The following is a 14,890-nucleotide window of genomic DNA, read 5'->3' on the forward strand; positions in this document are numbered from 1 at the left end:
AAACTTAGACTCGAAAACTCGAAAAAGGGCTAGAAATGTCTCGAAATGTCCCGAACCAAACACAACAAAATAATTAAAAAAAATAAGAAAATACAGGCAGAGAGCAGAGTGACTGCAGATAAATACAACACCACACACTTCCAATCGGTCATAAGTGATGATTGAAAGAGATTGGTTTTGTATGAGTTACTTTTTTATTTTTTTTTAATTTCAGAAAAAGCCTACATAGTATGCCTTTAAGGATTTAACTAGGTAATCAAACCTTTCTCTGTGGAAAAACTATCAGATACAAATTATTTTATTGTGGCTATAAATAACTACATGCACACATTTTCAAAACTTCTCATAGATGACAAAACATTGGATACTGTCACCCCAAACACCAAATACATTTTTATTATACTACATTTATACTTTGCACATATTTATGAAAGTTGGTGGGTGGGTGGGGCATGGCATGGCAGGGCAAAATAAAAAGGTTTTAGGATTTGGGAATGAATAACTGTATCCTGATCATTTTATTTCTCCATTTGCACAAATTTGTGAATTATTGTGATTAAATGGGGTGGGATATGGGGATGACAGCATTTGCAAAATTCTATGAACTGGTGATTTGTTCATTTACACTGAATTTCTGTCATTGATTTAATTTATTGTTCTACTTACCTTCCCTGGGATTATGGGTGCAAAATAGAAATTCTGCTAAAACTCTCTTTGTTTAAGCTTACTGTTTTATTGTGCACTAACAATAGCATCAATAAAACAAAAGTGTGCTCCAGACTCACACTCAAACACCTGAATGACTGAAACCAACAGCTGCTCAGGATTTGACACTTATGAAAGGCTAAGATTGTTGAAATTGCACTCATTTTTCTTAAGAGATCTCAGGCTGTTCATCTGTGTTGTAAATAGATGGTTTATTATAGTAAAGTTATATATATTATTATTAGAGCTGGGCAATAAATGGATATTATATCGATATCGTGATACTTTATAGATATCATCTTAGATTTTGGATATCGTAATATCGTGATATGGTACAAGTGTTGTTATTTCCTGCTTTTAAAGGCTGAATTACTGTAGATTGATGTAATTTTGCCTTTATCTACTTACTCATCATATCCACATTACTGACGATTATTTATCAAAAAAATTAATTGTGTAAATATTTTGTGAAAGCACAAATAGTCATCTCTACAATATTGTCAAAATATTGACATTGAGGTATTTGGTCAAAAATATCATGATTTCTGCCCATATCGCCCAGCCCTAATTATTATTATGCAATGGTTTCACTGGTTTGGCCCACTTGAGATCAAATTGGATTGTAATGTGGCTCCTTTCACTTCAATAAGTTTGACACCCCTGCCTTAAAACATGCCTGGAGAGGATCTTTAAGTAAAAGGTCTGAAATACTTCTACCACTGGTTACTCAGTTACATTTCCAGCCCTGTCGCCCAGTATTGAGTCATTCCTATCATTTCCGACTGCATGTGAACGCAGCCTCTTGTCCGGGCAGACAGATGTCGTCAACTCTCCACTCTCACATCTACAAGAGGAGGAGGAGGGATCTAAAATCTGAACTCCTGGATCTGACTGACGGTAGCTATCAAGCTGGATATTTCCTCTGCCCGAAGATGTACAGGATTCAAGACAGCAGGTCCCACGGATGTAACTTTCTGTCACACTTGTGTGATATCTACTCTTTTTTGGACGTGCAGTAGCTGAAAGTGAAGTTTTTGTTTGTTTGTCACTCTCTCGCTCTCCTGGAGAGCAGAGGAGCTCCCCCGGTCTCCCATTTGGAGTTAGGGAAAGAAGGAAAAAAAAGAAAAGAAAAGAGGAAGAAAAAACGTAGCTTGACCCCATCCATGCTCGGCTCGGCGGGGACAAGATCCACGGGGATGTGAGTTTGTTCAGCCCGGGTCGGATTAAACAGGAGCTCAGGAGACGTGAAAGTGAGATTACTCAACGAGGAAGTTACAAAGAAAACAAAACAGAAAAGGCAAGAGGTGGATTTTTTTCTGGAACCGAAGTTATGAAAATGACCGGAGCAATGGAAACTTCTTTCAAACAGGCTTTGAAGAAACCGCCCTCACTGCGGACAGCAGAGGTAAACAAAACGAACGTATGCTTTTAAGTTAGCAAGAAAACTACACACAGTCGAGTTTAAATGAAAAGCAGTTTTTTTTTGGGACACATTAACTTTAAGCTTTTTAAAATGCAGTCACAAGCTAATTAGTCACAAGCTAATTAGTGCTCACCGTGCATGACTTTCACTGACGGTCTGTTAACCTCATTTAGCTACCATAGTCTTCATGATAGTTTCCACACAACTTAACACGTTGGTAACTCACTTTTAGGTTTTACTAGAGAAGTGTCTGAGCTGTGTAATGCAGAAGTAACACTCAAATCACAAGTGTGAAAAGTCTGCAGTAGAAGTGAGAGACTGTGTGAGAGCCAGAGCTGCTGGACGATATGGACAGAATCACATATCGCGATATTTTTTAGTATCGATATTGTGACAGTGTTGTATGGAGGACTATTGGTGGCTTTAATTGTGTGAGTAACAATCAGTAATGTGGGTAAAGGCCAGTAAGAGAAGAGCTAGAACAGTCTGAAGTTCAGAAAATCACACTTTACTATAATGCAGGCTTTAATATCAGGAGCCTTTATGCAATATCACGATTTTATGGTATCTTGTATCATGATTTATAAAATGAATCAGCATTTTGTTCTGTCTGGAGTACAGGGATTGTAATGGGCCCTTGAGAGGCTTTCAAAATGTTTGAGATAAGAAGGATAAAGGATAAGTTCAGTTTAAAAAAAATCTGCTTTAAAGCAACAGTCAGGTACCCAAATGAGCACCTGGAAGACCATGTTGCTCATACTGGCTAGTAGTAATAAGGGTCCAAACTCAATAGTGAGTCTACACAGACATTTTATGAAAAATTGCATTTAGAAGTTAATCTGAAGTTATTCTGTATTTCCTCAGACAGTGTTTCCCTGTTGAGATGTGGAGGTATAGAAATAAAAAGAGGGACTTTCCCACTAACTTTGATAAAGAAATATTTGACTAATTTGGACGGCTGAAGCTTCATATTAGCTTCAGATAAACATTTAAATACAGTTTAGTACAGATGGAGGCTTGTCAACCTGCCCTTTTTAAAGTAAACTTGTGAGCAAAGTTTCAAGACAAGAAGTGGTCAGTGGGCTTTTGGTTCTGGACAAGGTTAAGTAAGGGAAAACTTTTTTTGTTTTTTTTTACTTCACTGCATCCTACAAATACAGTCTTACTAAACAAAACATAATGTCACAGCTTCCCACCAGAGGGCTTATGTCTAAGCCCAGGAGAGGATTTGTGTAAACTTTAGTTTGAATGAGGCCAGTTAAATTTAATCACTGCTGCTTTCTCACCCGTCCTCCCCTCCTCTGCCTCCTCCCAACATGAAGCTGTGGAAACACAGCTGGCTTGTCATTGCTTTAGTTACGCTCCCTGCCCAAAAATAGCTCACACCGTACTCCCTTCCCTGTTCTGCTGCTGGGAGTAGTTTTGAAGTGCAAGCACTATCAGAATACAAAAAAATGTTTCAAAAATTCAACTAGCCTTCAACTTTGAAAAGGCTCCTTTTTCTGGCTCTGATCCTCTGTTTGTTTGTGGCTCCACGGTCGGTAGAAAGCCTCTTTCACACCTTTCATAGAGGGCTTTTGTGCACACTCGAACACACCATAACAACCTTGTTTCATCTGTATGACACAGTCGCAGGAGTGAAGTGGATCTGTGATTTGGTCATTTACTGAGATAGCGAGCGCTTTGATAAAGAACTAAATTTAGCCAGAATTCAGTGGAAAATGGCTCTTTATACTGTCACCTCTTTCATGGATGCTGAACAGGCTGTATTCCCTTTTCAGTTTGTGAAAGCAGCAGTAAATGAAGTTGAAGTTTACATGATTAAATGCTTCCTTTATAGTTTGGCTTAATGTTTAGAGGAAGGCTGGCTACTCATTTGTAATATAAAATGATTTTTTTCCCCTGGACTTAATACTGTGCAAATGCTACAGTTAATAGACTACTTGAAGTCAAAAATCAAGTTTGTGTCAAGTTAGGATACAAACTTTCCCTCCTCTACACACTTGGCAGAATAAGACAGCTGTTTAACATCTTTCTGTGCTTTTTAAAATTTCCAGCCACTGTTTAAGACTTTAAGTACATTTACTGTAATCGTAAGCTATGGTGTAGTCTACAGCTCTCTCAGCTTGTCAATCAGCATCATTGACTGTATAAATATGGACGAAGCCTCTCCACTTCCTACTGCTATGAAATAATGGAGCCAAAATATCTCCTTTGTGGGAGCTGCCATCTTTCTCATATGACGGCAGAGTCTGCACAGGGGAGTTGAGTGGTGGGATGACGGTCCACTTGACATGCCCCCTACATCAGCATCAGCGTCATCAGAACTACATAAAATAAGAGTTGTCATGATGACGTCCATATTTATACAGTCAACGGTAATGACTAAATAAAAAGTGACCATATAAACAGACAGAGATAAAAATCATTAAGCGTCTCACCACACCCTTAAACTATGAGCATGTCAAGAAATTGCTGAATAAATAAAAACTTGAGTCACTGCTTTGCTTTGATGTGAGAGAACATGTTGGAAAGTCTCTCTGGATCATTGACAAATATCAAAATCTTCCATTTCAGGAAACTTCACAAATCTCACTAAATCTGACCATTACACATTTGACTTGAATATTATTATTATTATTATTTTTAGTCTGTATGTTTTCCATTTATAAACATTCAAAGCCCAGATGTGAGCTGCTGCTGATTTGAAGTCACCTTGGTGCACATGTGTGTTTTTAGCATGGGTGTAGCTGCAGACCTCCTCTTCCTGTAGTGTTTTATTGATGTTTACACTGGTGGCATCATGTGTCCTGCTGCGTTGTACAGAAGTCACCTCTACATACAGGATGTGTGTTTTGTTAGAAATGAACTTGTGATTAGAGGGAAAGGCAGTACATGAGTTTACTTCTCACATTGGTGTTAAGTTCCAACAAGTGGAGGTTGTTTCTATGAGAGCATTGATATAGTTAAAGTGGATGTAAGCTGATGATATTAGTTTATTCTCAGATGTTAAACATGGTGTTGAATTTGGTTCTGCTCGGCCACTTTCTGTGAAGCTTTTTCTTTATCGGTGTCTACTTCAGATTATTGACTAGCCTGCAGTGGAGCCATTAAACCCAAATAGTGTTTTAATGTGATGAAAATCTGAGGAAGTGCTGCTTAGATTTAATGATCCCAACACTCCTGATGCACAGATAAATGCTGTCCTCAAGTGATTTTAACCACATTGCGAGTATTCTTTTTTCTCTGTATAAGCATGACACATTTGAGTTATACTATAAGCCTCATAGAAGCAGCTGATGACACACAGAGCGGAGACAATTCAGTGGTTAATCAATTTTGTCAACTAATTTTTCTCAATTAGAGTCGTCAACTAGAAACCAGTGAATGAGTGAAGAGAGTAAGTCTTTTTTTTAGTTTCAGCTTCTCATTTGTGAGGATTTGCTCCTTTTCTTTCTTCTCTTTGCCCAGAAAAGTTAATTACCTTTTTTGGTTTTGGACCCAGTTTCGTTTTTTTTATTTATAAACGACCTTTGTCGAAAGTTAATTTTATTTAAGTCAGGTAAATTTCTTGGATGTGCAGGTTTTAGGCACATCTGTCTGTCTGTGGGCAGATGTTTGGCTCTGTGGGAAATCTCTCCTACCGCAGCTTTTATGCCCCGTCAACCTTTCTCAGTTCTGTGGGGTTTTTTTTTCTTTCGTCCAGCTCTTTCCCTCCCCTTGCGTACCTTTCTCAGTGCCATCCAGACGCCTCGGTGCTAACAGACAACAAATCACGCCGGGTGATTTATGGCTGTTTTTGCTGCGCCCAGTACATATCAGACATTTATGGGAATTCCAACAATCACAAAGCCACAGCGTCCCGAGGGAAGGTGCAAATGGAGAGGAGGAAGAGACGCACAGAGACTTAAGTGGTGACTTTCTTTTGCTTTCTAAGTGAGCAGTGAGAGCAGCTATGTAGAGAAGAGAGCAGGAGATGCAGACCAGTGTGCGGTTGATGCTGTATTCCTGGAGCGTATACAAAGAAACATGTTTCAAAGGAGGCTGTGTGTGCTTCAGCAGAAGTTGCCAAAGAGGGCGGTTGACTCTATGCTGACGCAGCTCAACAAGTTAAAGTTAAAGGATAATACTGGTGCATTTAAAAAAAAAGGTTAGTGCCAGTTGCCCAGGTTGCCTGTCTGCTTTAACCAGCTCCTGATGCTGTCTGCACACAGTCAGCACAGAGACGTCAGGGTTTGATTTCCTCCCTTTAGAGGCCTTTGGCTCCTGTTTATTCTCTCACATTATGAAGAACAGCTGCCACACACTTGAAAATTGCCCAGGCTGGATGATACATCATCGTAAATGTAGCACGTAATTTGGTTTAGTTAAACTTTCTCTGTTTTGTCATAATGTCGGTGTGTTTAAGTTTAAATTCATTTCTTTTCTTTTCTTCTTGTGTTCTTCTCGCCAGATGTGTCTGATAATGTCAACATAGGTTTGACACTACAGAAAAACAGCATATAACATACACTTCAACATTATTTGGCAAAAGCTAAACTTTAAATGGCATCTGTGTTCCTGTTTTTTTTTTTTTTAAAAAAGAGAAAAGTCAAGACAGTAAGATACCAACTAACTGTCAGAGCTTTCAATATGGAACTGATGCCTTTTGGTTAGAGGCGTTTCACTCTAGTGTTGGGTTAAGAAAGAAGATGTAGGTCACGGAGGACTGTGAGAAAAGGCACAAGTAGACCTGTGCCTGCTTCTTTGCAACGGTTTTGTGGGTGTTTGTGTGTAGCTAGATGTGCATGTGTGTGTGTGTGTGTGTGTGTGTGTGTGTGTGTGTGTATGTGTGTGTGTGCGATTTTATGATATTGATTACTTCTTAAAAACATTCCTTCAGTCTTCTCGTCTCCTGCTTAATTATTTTTCTCATCAGCATTACCTCAGCTGTCTCCACTGTTGCCCCAAGGCCTGATTGTGTTGTTGTTGTTGTTACGGGACGCCTCAAATATCCCACTGCAATTTATTTCAGTGATACAACATGACTGTTATTTCAAAAGTTGGTGGAAATGAAGACACGGGGAGCTTCCTGACTCAAGTCATTATAAAACCAGTATTATCAAGCAGTAGCATCAGATTGGTCAAAGATACATTTCAGCTATTTCCCACAAAACATGACTAGCTGTGGCCGCTGACTCCAACAGCTGTATTATAAACAAGGAGGTTAGTTTGTGTTGTTCAGACTAGTTCATCATGTTGTTTGGGAAATTAAATTAGTATAAGTAGATTGCATCATAGTTATTAAGCAGTGGTTTGAGGACAAAACCATTTCCAGTTAGACTCTTAGACTTTCTTGCTGAGGCTTTGAGACAGAGCTTCTGGATGCTGTAATCATGTTGGATGGGAGGGAAATTGGAAATGTGTCAGATACAGCACGTCCAGTACAACTTTTAAAGAAGCACGCAAGTCTGAAAGAACTAATGATAACTTTTATATAGGGCATGGGCCGGCAGTATGATATTCGTTAAGCTTTTATCTAAATTAAAATTCCAATGCAGTAAGTCACAAGTCTCCCAGACTGATGTGTGAAATTCTTGAGAAGGCCTTTTAAAGTTGACAGTTCGACTTTGACCCTCTTTTTTTTATCATGCAGTCCAATGTGTTGGATTATTATGGAAGCGTATTGCACTCAGTTGAATAAGAAAAAAAAATCAGTTTTTTCTGAGAAATTTATTTTTTGGTCTGTTTTTCGAGGTAATTTTTCCTGTTTTTCTGGGTAATTATTTTTCTGTTTTTCGGGGTAATTATTTTCTCTGAATTACCGAGATACTTCGCGAGAACAGCCAACCTGCAAGTGACTCCCATCTATGGTGACTCCTGCTCCTCACATCCCCATATGTTTCTGAGCTTTTTGGTGGGACTTTGCCTTTTAACCAATATATGCAATTAGAGAGAGAAAAGTCAAAGAGGGAGGAAAGATATATAATAATAGTAATAGCATCTATATGACTTAAAGACAGGACTATCTCCCAGTGTCTTAAACCCAGATCAAAGTCAAACTTGATTAAACTAAACAAGCAGGTCATGTTTGCTTCCATTACTATTGAGCTCTCAATAAAGAGTGAATGTGTCCAATGTTTTGAATGTCCTCTAAACTCAGAAAAGAAAGAAATGACTCAGAATATCAGAAAAAAATTCCCCTGAAAAACCAAGCATAAAAATAAATTACTCTGGAAAACAGAAAAAAAAATTACTCAGAAAAACAAAAAATAATTACCTCGAAAAACAGACCAAAAAATAAATTACTCAGAAAAACCTGATTTTTTTTTTTTTTTTTTTTTTTTTTTAAATTCAATTGAATGCAACATGCTTCCGTAGATTATAAACCATACAATTTACCAAATTAATTCCAAAGTCTCTGATTCCAGCTTTTCAAATATGACTATTGTCTGGTTCATTTAGTCTTCTATGATAGTAATTGATAATAAATATATTTGGTTGTGGACTGTCGGGACAAAAGAAGACCTTTGAAAGCATCACTGTAGACTTTGGGGAACAGTAATCAGTCATTTTCACAATTTTTTAACATTTAAAAAAAATAATTAAAAATATCCTCTGCTAGTAGTAGTAGTAGTAGTAGTAGTAGTAGTAGTAGTAGTAGTAGTAGTAGTAATAGTTCCTTATTACCATCAGCAACATGTTTGGTTTAACAGTGTAATTCCTATAACATGGTTGTTTGTGTGCATGACTTAATATAGTAGGGAGGTTTTCATATAGCGTGCAAGTGTTAGTAATGGTGTACTACTGTAAACATGGGCACCCAGCTCCTGTTGTAGCCGTAACCCAGGTAACGACCCCCTCCTGGAGTATTCTGTAGAGTTATCTGTTCGTATATTTGACTTGAAAATACTTTGCATTCTGTCAAGTGCTCTCTTGTAATTTGAGCAAACATGCATGTTCACACACAGCCAAGGTGAAAACCAGTTAGACACCAGTGTCGTCTTGACTGAGGCCCCGGGGGCTCGCCTTCAAAGTTGCTGTGTAAGTGATCAGTCAGCAAAGTTAATTATTCGTCTCTTTGTCAGTGGCTGAAAAACTGAGTGGATCTAGAGTTGAGTTTTTTGTTGTTGTTGTGCTTTACTCACACATTTCTCACTGTTCAGTTTGTGTTTCATGTTCAGTTTCCCCACTACTGCATCAGACGTCCTGCGGGTTAGACATCTGTTGATTTGAAACTGTTGAGGTACCACTTCCTGTCAAAGTGGCATACTTACAACCACATTTCACAGTTAAGAAATTAAGGTGCTAGACAAACACATCACATTAGCAAAGTGGGACAAAATTAAAGGGACAAAACAAACAACAAATCAAAAAAAAAAGAAGAATTGCAGCAGAAGTGTGAGGGCACAGAAACAAGCTTTTAGACTAAAGCGTGAGCAAGTGGATTTGACACAGAATGCATGATGGAGAGATGCTCTTTTAGTGAAAAAAAAAAAAAAAAAAAGGTGTCGCAAGGAATAAGAGGATATCGTCTAATCAAAGAGAAGGCAGTGAGGAAGACAGAAGTGAGAGAGAAAGTTACTGGCAGGTAATCTAAAAAAGAGGGCTGGGAGAGAGGTGGTGGGAGGGTGGTGGGGGGTCGGGGCTGATATGGATGTTCAAATTGAGAAAGCTGGAGAGTCAGGAGGAGAGAAATAGCTGCACATAATCAAAAGCCGGGCTGAGAGAAAGAGATGAGAGCAAGGCAGAGATACTGAGATACACAGAAAACTTTAGCCGGAGTCTGATTATGAAAAAAAAAAAAAAAAAAAGGAGGGACCATGAGACAGATTGAAAGAGTTAGCAAGAGAGCGCAAACGCAATAGAAAGCGGGATTGAGTATTTGTATCTATTTTATGAGGTGAAAGAGTGAATTTGAGAGCAGCGGTAGGAATCTAGTCTGAAAGTCATTATGTGTGAGGTTGTAAAGTTCACTATCTTCTTAAAATGAAGACAGTGGAAATGATTAAAAACACATCTCAATGTCTTGTTTGTCAGAGAAAAAAGATAAATCACCAGACAACAGTGTTAGCTTTTCAGCTGCTAAAAAAAATCAAATTAAACTCATTTAAGCTCTTTAAAAAAACTAATCTGAAGCCATGTCCTCTTTTCCTAATGTAATTTACACGTCGATGGCACAGAGCAGGATGAGTCAGCATCACGGTGAACCCTGCTGAGGATGCACTTTGTTTGTGTGTAATGTAGAAATGCTTGTTTAAAAACTAGAGAGAGTGTGTTTGAACCAAAAATAGCTTTGCCTTCATAAAAATAAAAAAAAAAAAAAAAAAAGGGCTGCGTCTGTGTGAGGTGTGTTGCCACAGGTACCGATGAGAAAGTGAAATATGACCCGGGAAATCACGTGTGAGTAATGCATCCGCAGGTTTTTACAGCTTATCAGAGACCAAAACGCTGCAGAGTGGTTTAAAGTGCTGTGAGGTAGGATTTTACAACTCCACAAAGATCATGATGACAGTCATTCTAACCCTTGTTTTGACAATTGTGAAGTAAAGAATAGCTTTCTGCTGTTTTTGCCAAAAAGTAATCTTACCAGGAATATGTGTGCTTGTGTGTTTGTAGGCAGTGTGCTGTCAGATAATGTCGCATTGTATTACATAACATTGCATTGACAAGCCTGAGTCATCTCAAAGCCTTTTTATTGCCTTGGACTCTCAGCATATCAACGTCAATATGTCAGCCAAAGCAAGAGATCACAACAAGCTGAGGTAGATTTCTTTGTGTAGATAAAGGGGATGTATTTTGCAGATTTCTTTGTCTATATTAATATTCTGGGGCTCTACTAGAATATCTTTGCATGATTTACACTTTTTAAAAAGACTTTTTCTCATATACCCCTTTTCCACCGAGCCAGTGCTGGTTCAGAGCTAGTACTAGAGCCAGTGCTCAGTTGGTGCTAATCCAAGCACCTCTTACCAACCTGTTGCTTTTCCACTGGCAAGGAGCCACGGGATTACGTCACTGTATAACGTAGCCAGCGTGCGCCTTTGAAGCACTTCCATGATTCACCAGTGAGAGGCAGTAACATGGCACAAGGCATCTAGCCTGCCGGAAACGAAGAAGAAGACGAGGAGGAAGACGAAGACAAAAACTCTGGCTAAAAATGATAGAAATAATACTTTTAATCAACAAATGTTTAACTCTCTGTAAATGACAGTTAGCCACGCTAGTCAGCTACTGAACGTTAACCCCGCTAGCCGGCTAATAAACGTTAGCCCCGCCTGAGCCTGCTGACGTAATCGGTTCTTGCTTTAGACCAGCAAAGAGTTGGTGCTTGCTCTGGCACCCGTTCTGAGGCTCGGGGCTGGAGCTTTGGCGGTGGAAAAGCAAAGAACCGGTGCTTTGTCAGGGTTAGGGTTAGGGTTAAACCAACTCCAGCTCGGTGGAAAAGGGATAATACTGGCCCTTATGCAGCCCCTCAGTTTAGCCTCTGTCTGAAACAGGCCGTTTTACCTCCTGTGTCTTTCAAGCAGTTGTAGGATTTCTCTTCTTTTTTTTCTTTCTTTTATTACTCGAAATGCAAACTTTTCAAATACATCCATATGTGTTTAAGTTCACCTCAAGTTTCAAATCTTTGACCGTGTTTAACATCTGACATTGTAACAGCACAAAAATAACACAAAACATCACCGAAAGTGTGATACATCCCCCTTAAGTTTCCCTTCAATCCAGCATGACGTAAATGCATCACACCTACACACAGCCACACACAGCCACACACAGCCACACACACGCACACATGCCAGTAACAACATCAACAAAGGTGAATGTGCCAACAAACTGCAGGGTTGAGAGGCTCTGAAATTAAAAAGGATACAGAGGAGTCTGTGTGTGTGAAACAGACAGAGAGGGAAGCCTTGGAAGACAGTGTGTTTGTGTGTGTGTTTGTGTTTAAACGGGTGAATAAACACGGCCTTCCCCTGACCCGCATGCTGAAAGCTGTCCTTGTGGAGCCAATAAGGCCCCTCCTAACAGAGCTGAAGGGCCTGTGGACTGTGAGGCAGACAGACGCTAAAGACTGTTGTGACTCAAGTTCTGGTGAGCAAGTTCTTGAACGTCTCTGCTCTTTGGTTTGTGGTTGTTGGTTTCAAAGGTCTGTGACACCAACTCTACACTATATATAATTCAGCTGGCTGGTGAAGCCTGAGAAACAGTACGGAGGCGACGTGACACACACTATAACCTATCAAAAATCACTATTTCCCATATGTGGTCTGGTTTTTATGTTTGATTGTGAAACACTGAAGGCCGTCTCTCCTTTTCAGTGATACATTAACGTTATGTTTGCTGTAGTGCCAAATGTACTTTAAGCTGATTTTGGCCTGCAGTATATTGGATGCTGTAGAGATTATTGTAAGCACACACAGTTTCTATGATTAATGAGTAGAAAAACAGCATTTTATTGCATTTAACTTTTTTTTATTTATAATTTGACAAGTTTAAATGGTTGCTCATTCATTGAAATATTTAATTATCTATTAATTGTGAGAGGAATTTATCAAATTAAAATGCCAAACAATTTCAGGCTCCAACGATAAGTAGCTTAATTGATCAGTCAGTTGCCAGAATATTAATATATTAAGACTGTTTTGATAATTAAAGGAAACATTTAAGAATTTAGCTTGTTTGAGCGTCTCAAATGTGATGATTTGACGCTTTTCTTTGGCATAAATGATAGTTAAACTCAATATTTCTGGGTTTTGGGTTGCTGGTCAGTCGAGACATTTCAGGATGTCATTTTTTGAAAATGAAGTGATAAATTAAATAGCATCTGCTGATATTTTATAGACAAACGATTCATTGATTAATGAAGAAATAATCGACTTGTTTAGACAAAATAGACAACTGGAAGACAACTTGGGTATGCTGGGAAACTGAAGGGTATTTGTTTGCACTTTTTAGGTCAAGCAATACATTGATTCATGTAAAAAATAATTTATAGCATCATTTATAACACATACACAACTAACAATGGAGTAAAACAACAATCCACCTGCTCGGTCTAGCTGTAGCTCGTGTTTACAGCCTTAAAGGACGACTTCATGGATGGTTTGAATGTGGGTTGAGTTATATAGAGTATGAATCACATTAAACTTTCCTCTGTCTTCCCTGTAATAAAATATCCCTCTTCATCCAGCTGCAAACGTCTGCCAGATGACGCAAAACAAGTTATCCAGTGGATTTTGGAGGTCTGCCTTCCACTACAAACCATTTCCTCCTTTTTCTGTAATGGTGCCCTCAAAGACTGTAAAAGGCCAGTCTCAGTCCGCCATGTTACATTAGTGATAGGGAAAATCAGACACTAAAATCATACCACTAAATACTTTAAAATATCAGCATATTTGGAAGAAGTGGTGCCCGGTGAGGTTAGTCAGACAGATTGGAGAGAGACTGAAACTCTGTGCTAAACCTGACTTTATTTTCTCACAGAACATTGTATCAGACATTTGCCAGCTCTGAATACACTCAGCGACTCTGTGTTACCTGTTGAGGTCCCGGTTTCTCTTACTCTGTCGTTCGGTTGCAGTTTTTTCACCAGTTGGTCCACAATTATTTTCCAAACCCCAAGCTGAAATGGAGACTGCACACTCCAGAGCTTTGTTGACATCCCACCGGCACAGATGTGCTCCAGCAGCATTCTGGCTTGTGTTGCCGCACTCAGTAAGTTTGCAATGATCCGCATAACTGACTCCAGTGTGCCATTTGTTTTATGATCCTTGCACACCGGTACGATATATCAAGACCGATGAGGAAAAAACACTTTAAAAATGACAAAAAGCCTCAATGAAGAGATAAAACGTTGCTCGCTGCTAACCGGGCCGCTCTGCTGGAAAACCAACGTGCCCTTTTTGTAAACACACCATCAGTAGTGGATTGGTCTGGACCGCACACAATTTGTTCTTGGTATGGTAAGATTCCCCCTTACAAGCCATGTGTGGACTCATTTTCTCTAGTCATGGGGCACCGATTTCAAAAGTAACTGTAACATAGGTGAACTAATTTGAATGAATCATCAAATTAAGTGGTGAAATTCCCCTTTTTAATTATTCTATAATCCACACTGTTTACGCAATACATTTAATTATGAGCTCGTCAGAGAAACAGAAGCACTTGTAACACCAAGTCTCTGATAACTTTCAAAACCTTGTTATGAAGTCCTTCAGTCACACAGTCAGCCTCAACAACAGCCCAGCTTTGTCCTGGTGGGTATTGTTTGAATGTAAACACGTCAGCTTTTCCTGTGGGTACCACCAACCTCGCAGCACAGGAGCCCAACCTTCCCAGTGTGCAAACAGTTTAACCCGTCAGTGCTACCGTGTGTTTGTGTGAAGTGGAATGTGTAGCTACATACCACAAAGGACAGCAGGCGTGAACAAGCAGATAACGTCAGCTCTCTGAACACTTTTCTTTTGTAGGGAATACACAGACCAAGGCTACAGGTGGACTCGCATTGCATAGTTTAGACAATCAGTGACGAGGTTACATTATCGTTACAATGAGGAAGGCTAACAAGATGCTGCACAAATAGTTTGAGTGTCCCTTTTTAACAGCAACAATATTCAGTTTTGAACATGAGTAGTCCCCACTGTTCTTTTATGTTATGGTTTTATTTCATTGTACATTTCAGGCTTCGTAAAAGGCAGTTTGGTCAACATTTGTAGTTTTAAAATGTGCTCTATAAAACAACTGACTGTATTTAGAAAGGGATGGATAAAAACTGCAGCG

At 39.1% G+C, this 14,890-nt stretch overlaps 1 protein-coding gene across 2 annotated transcripts in view; it reads left to right on the top strand.

The window, feature by feature from the left end:
* The first annotated feature begins 1,608 nt into the window (after positions 1-1,608).
* LOC128371915 (rap guanine nucleotide exchange factor 6-like) overlaps positions 1,609-14,890 on the top strand; it is a 149,892-nt gene continuing 136,610 nt past the window's right edge. For both annotated transcript variants that reach the window (XM_053332311.1, XM_053332312.1), the window contains exon 1: positions 1,609-2,110. In XM_053332311.1, the coding sequence (XP_053188286.1) occupies positions 2,036-2,110 (75 nt within the window). In that variant the 5' untranslated portion in view covers positions 1,609-2,035. The remainder of the gene's footprint in view (positions 2,111-14,890) is intronic.

This window comes from Scomber japonicus, chromosome 13, assembly GCF_027409825.1.
Source record: "Scomber japonicus isolate fScoJap1 chromosome 13, fScoJap1.pri, whole genome shotgun sequence".
NCBI lineage: Eukaryota > Metazoa > Chordata > Actinopteri > Scombriformes > Scombridae > Scomber > Scomber japonicus.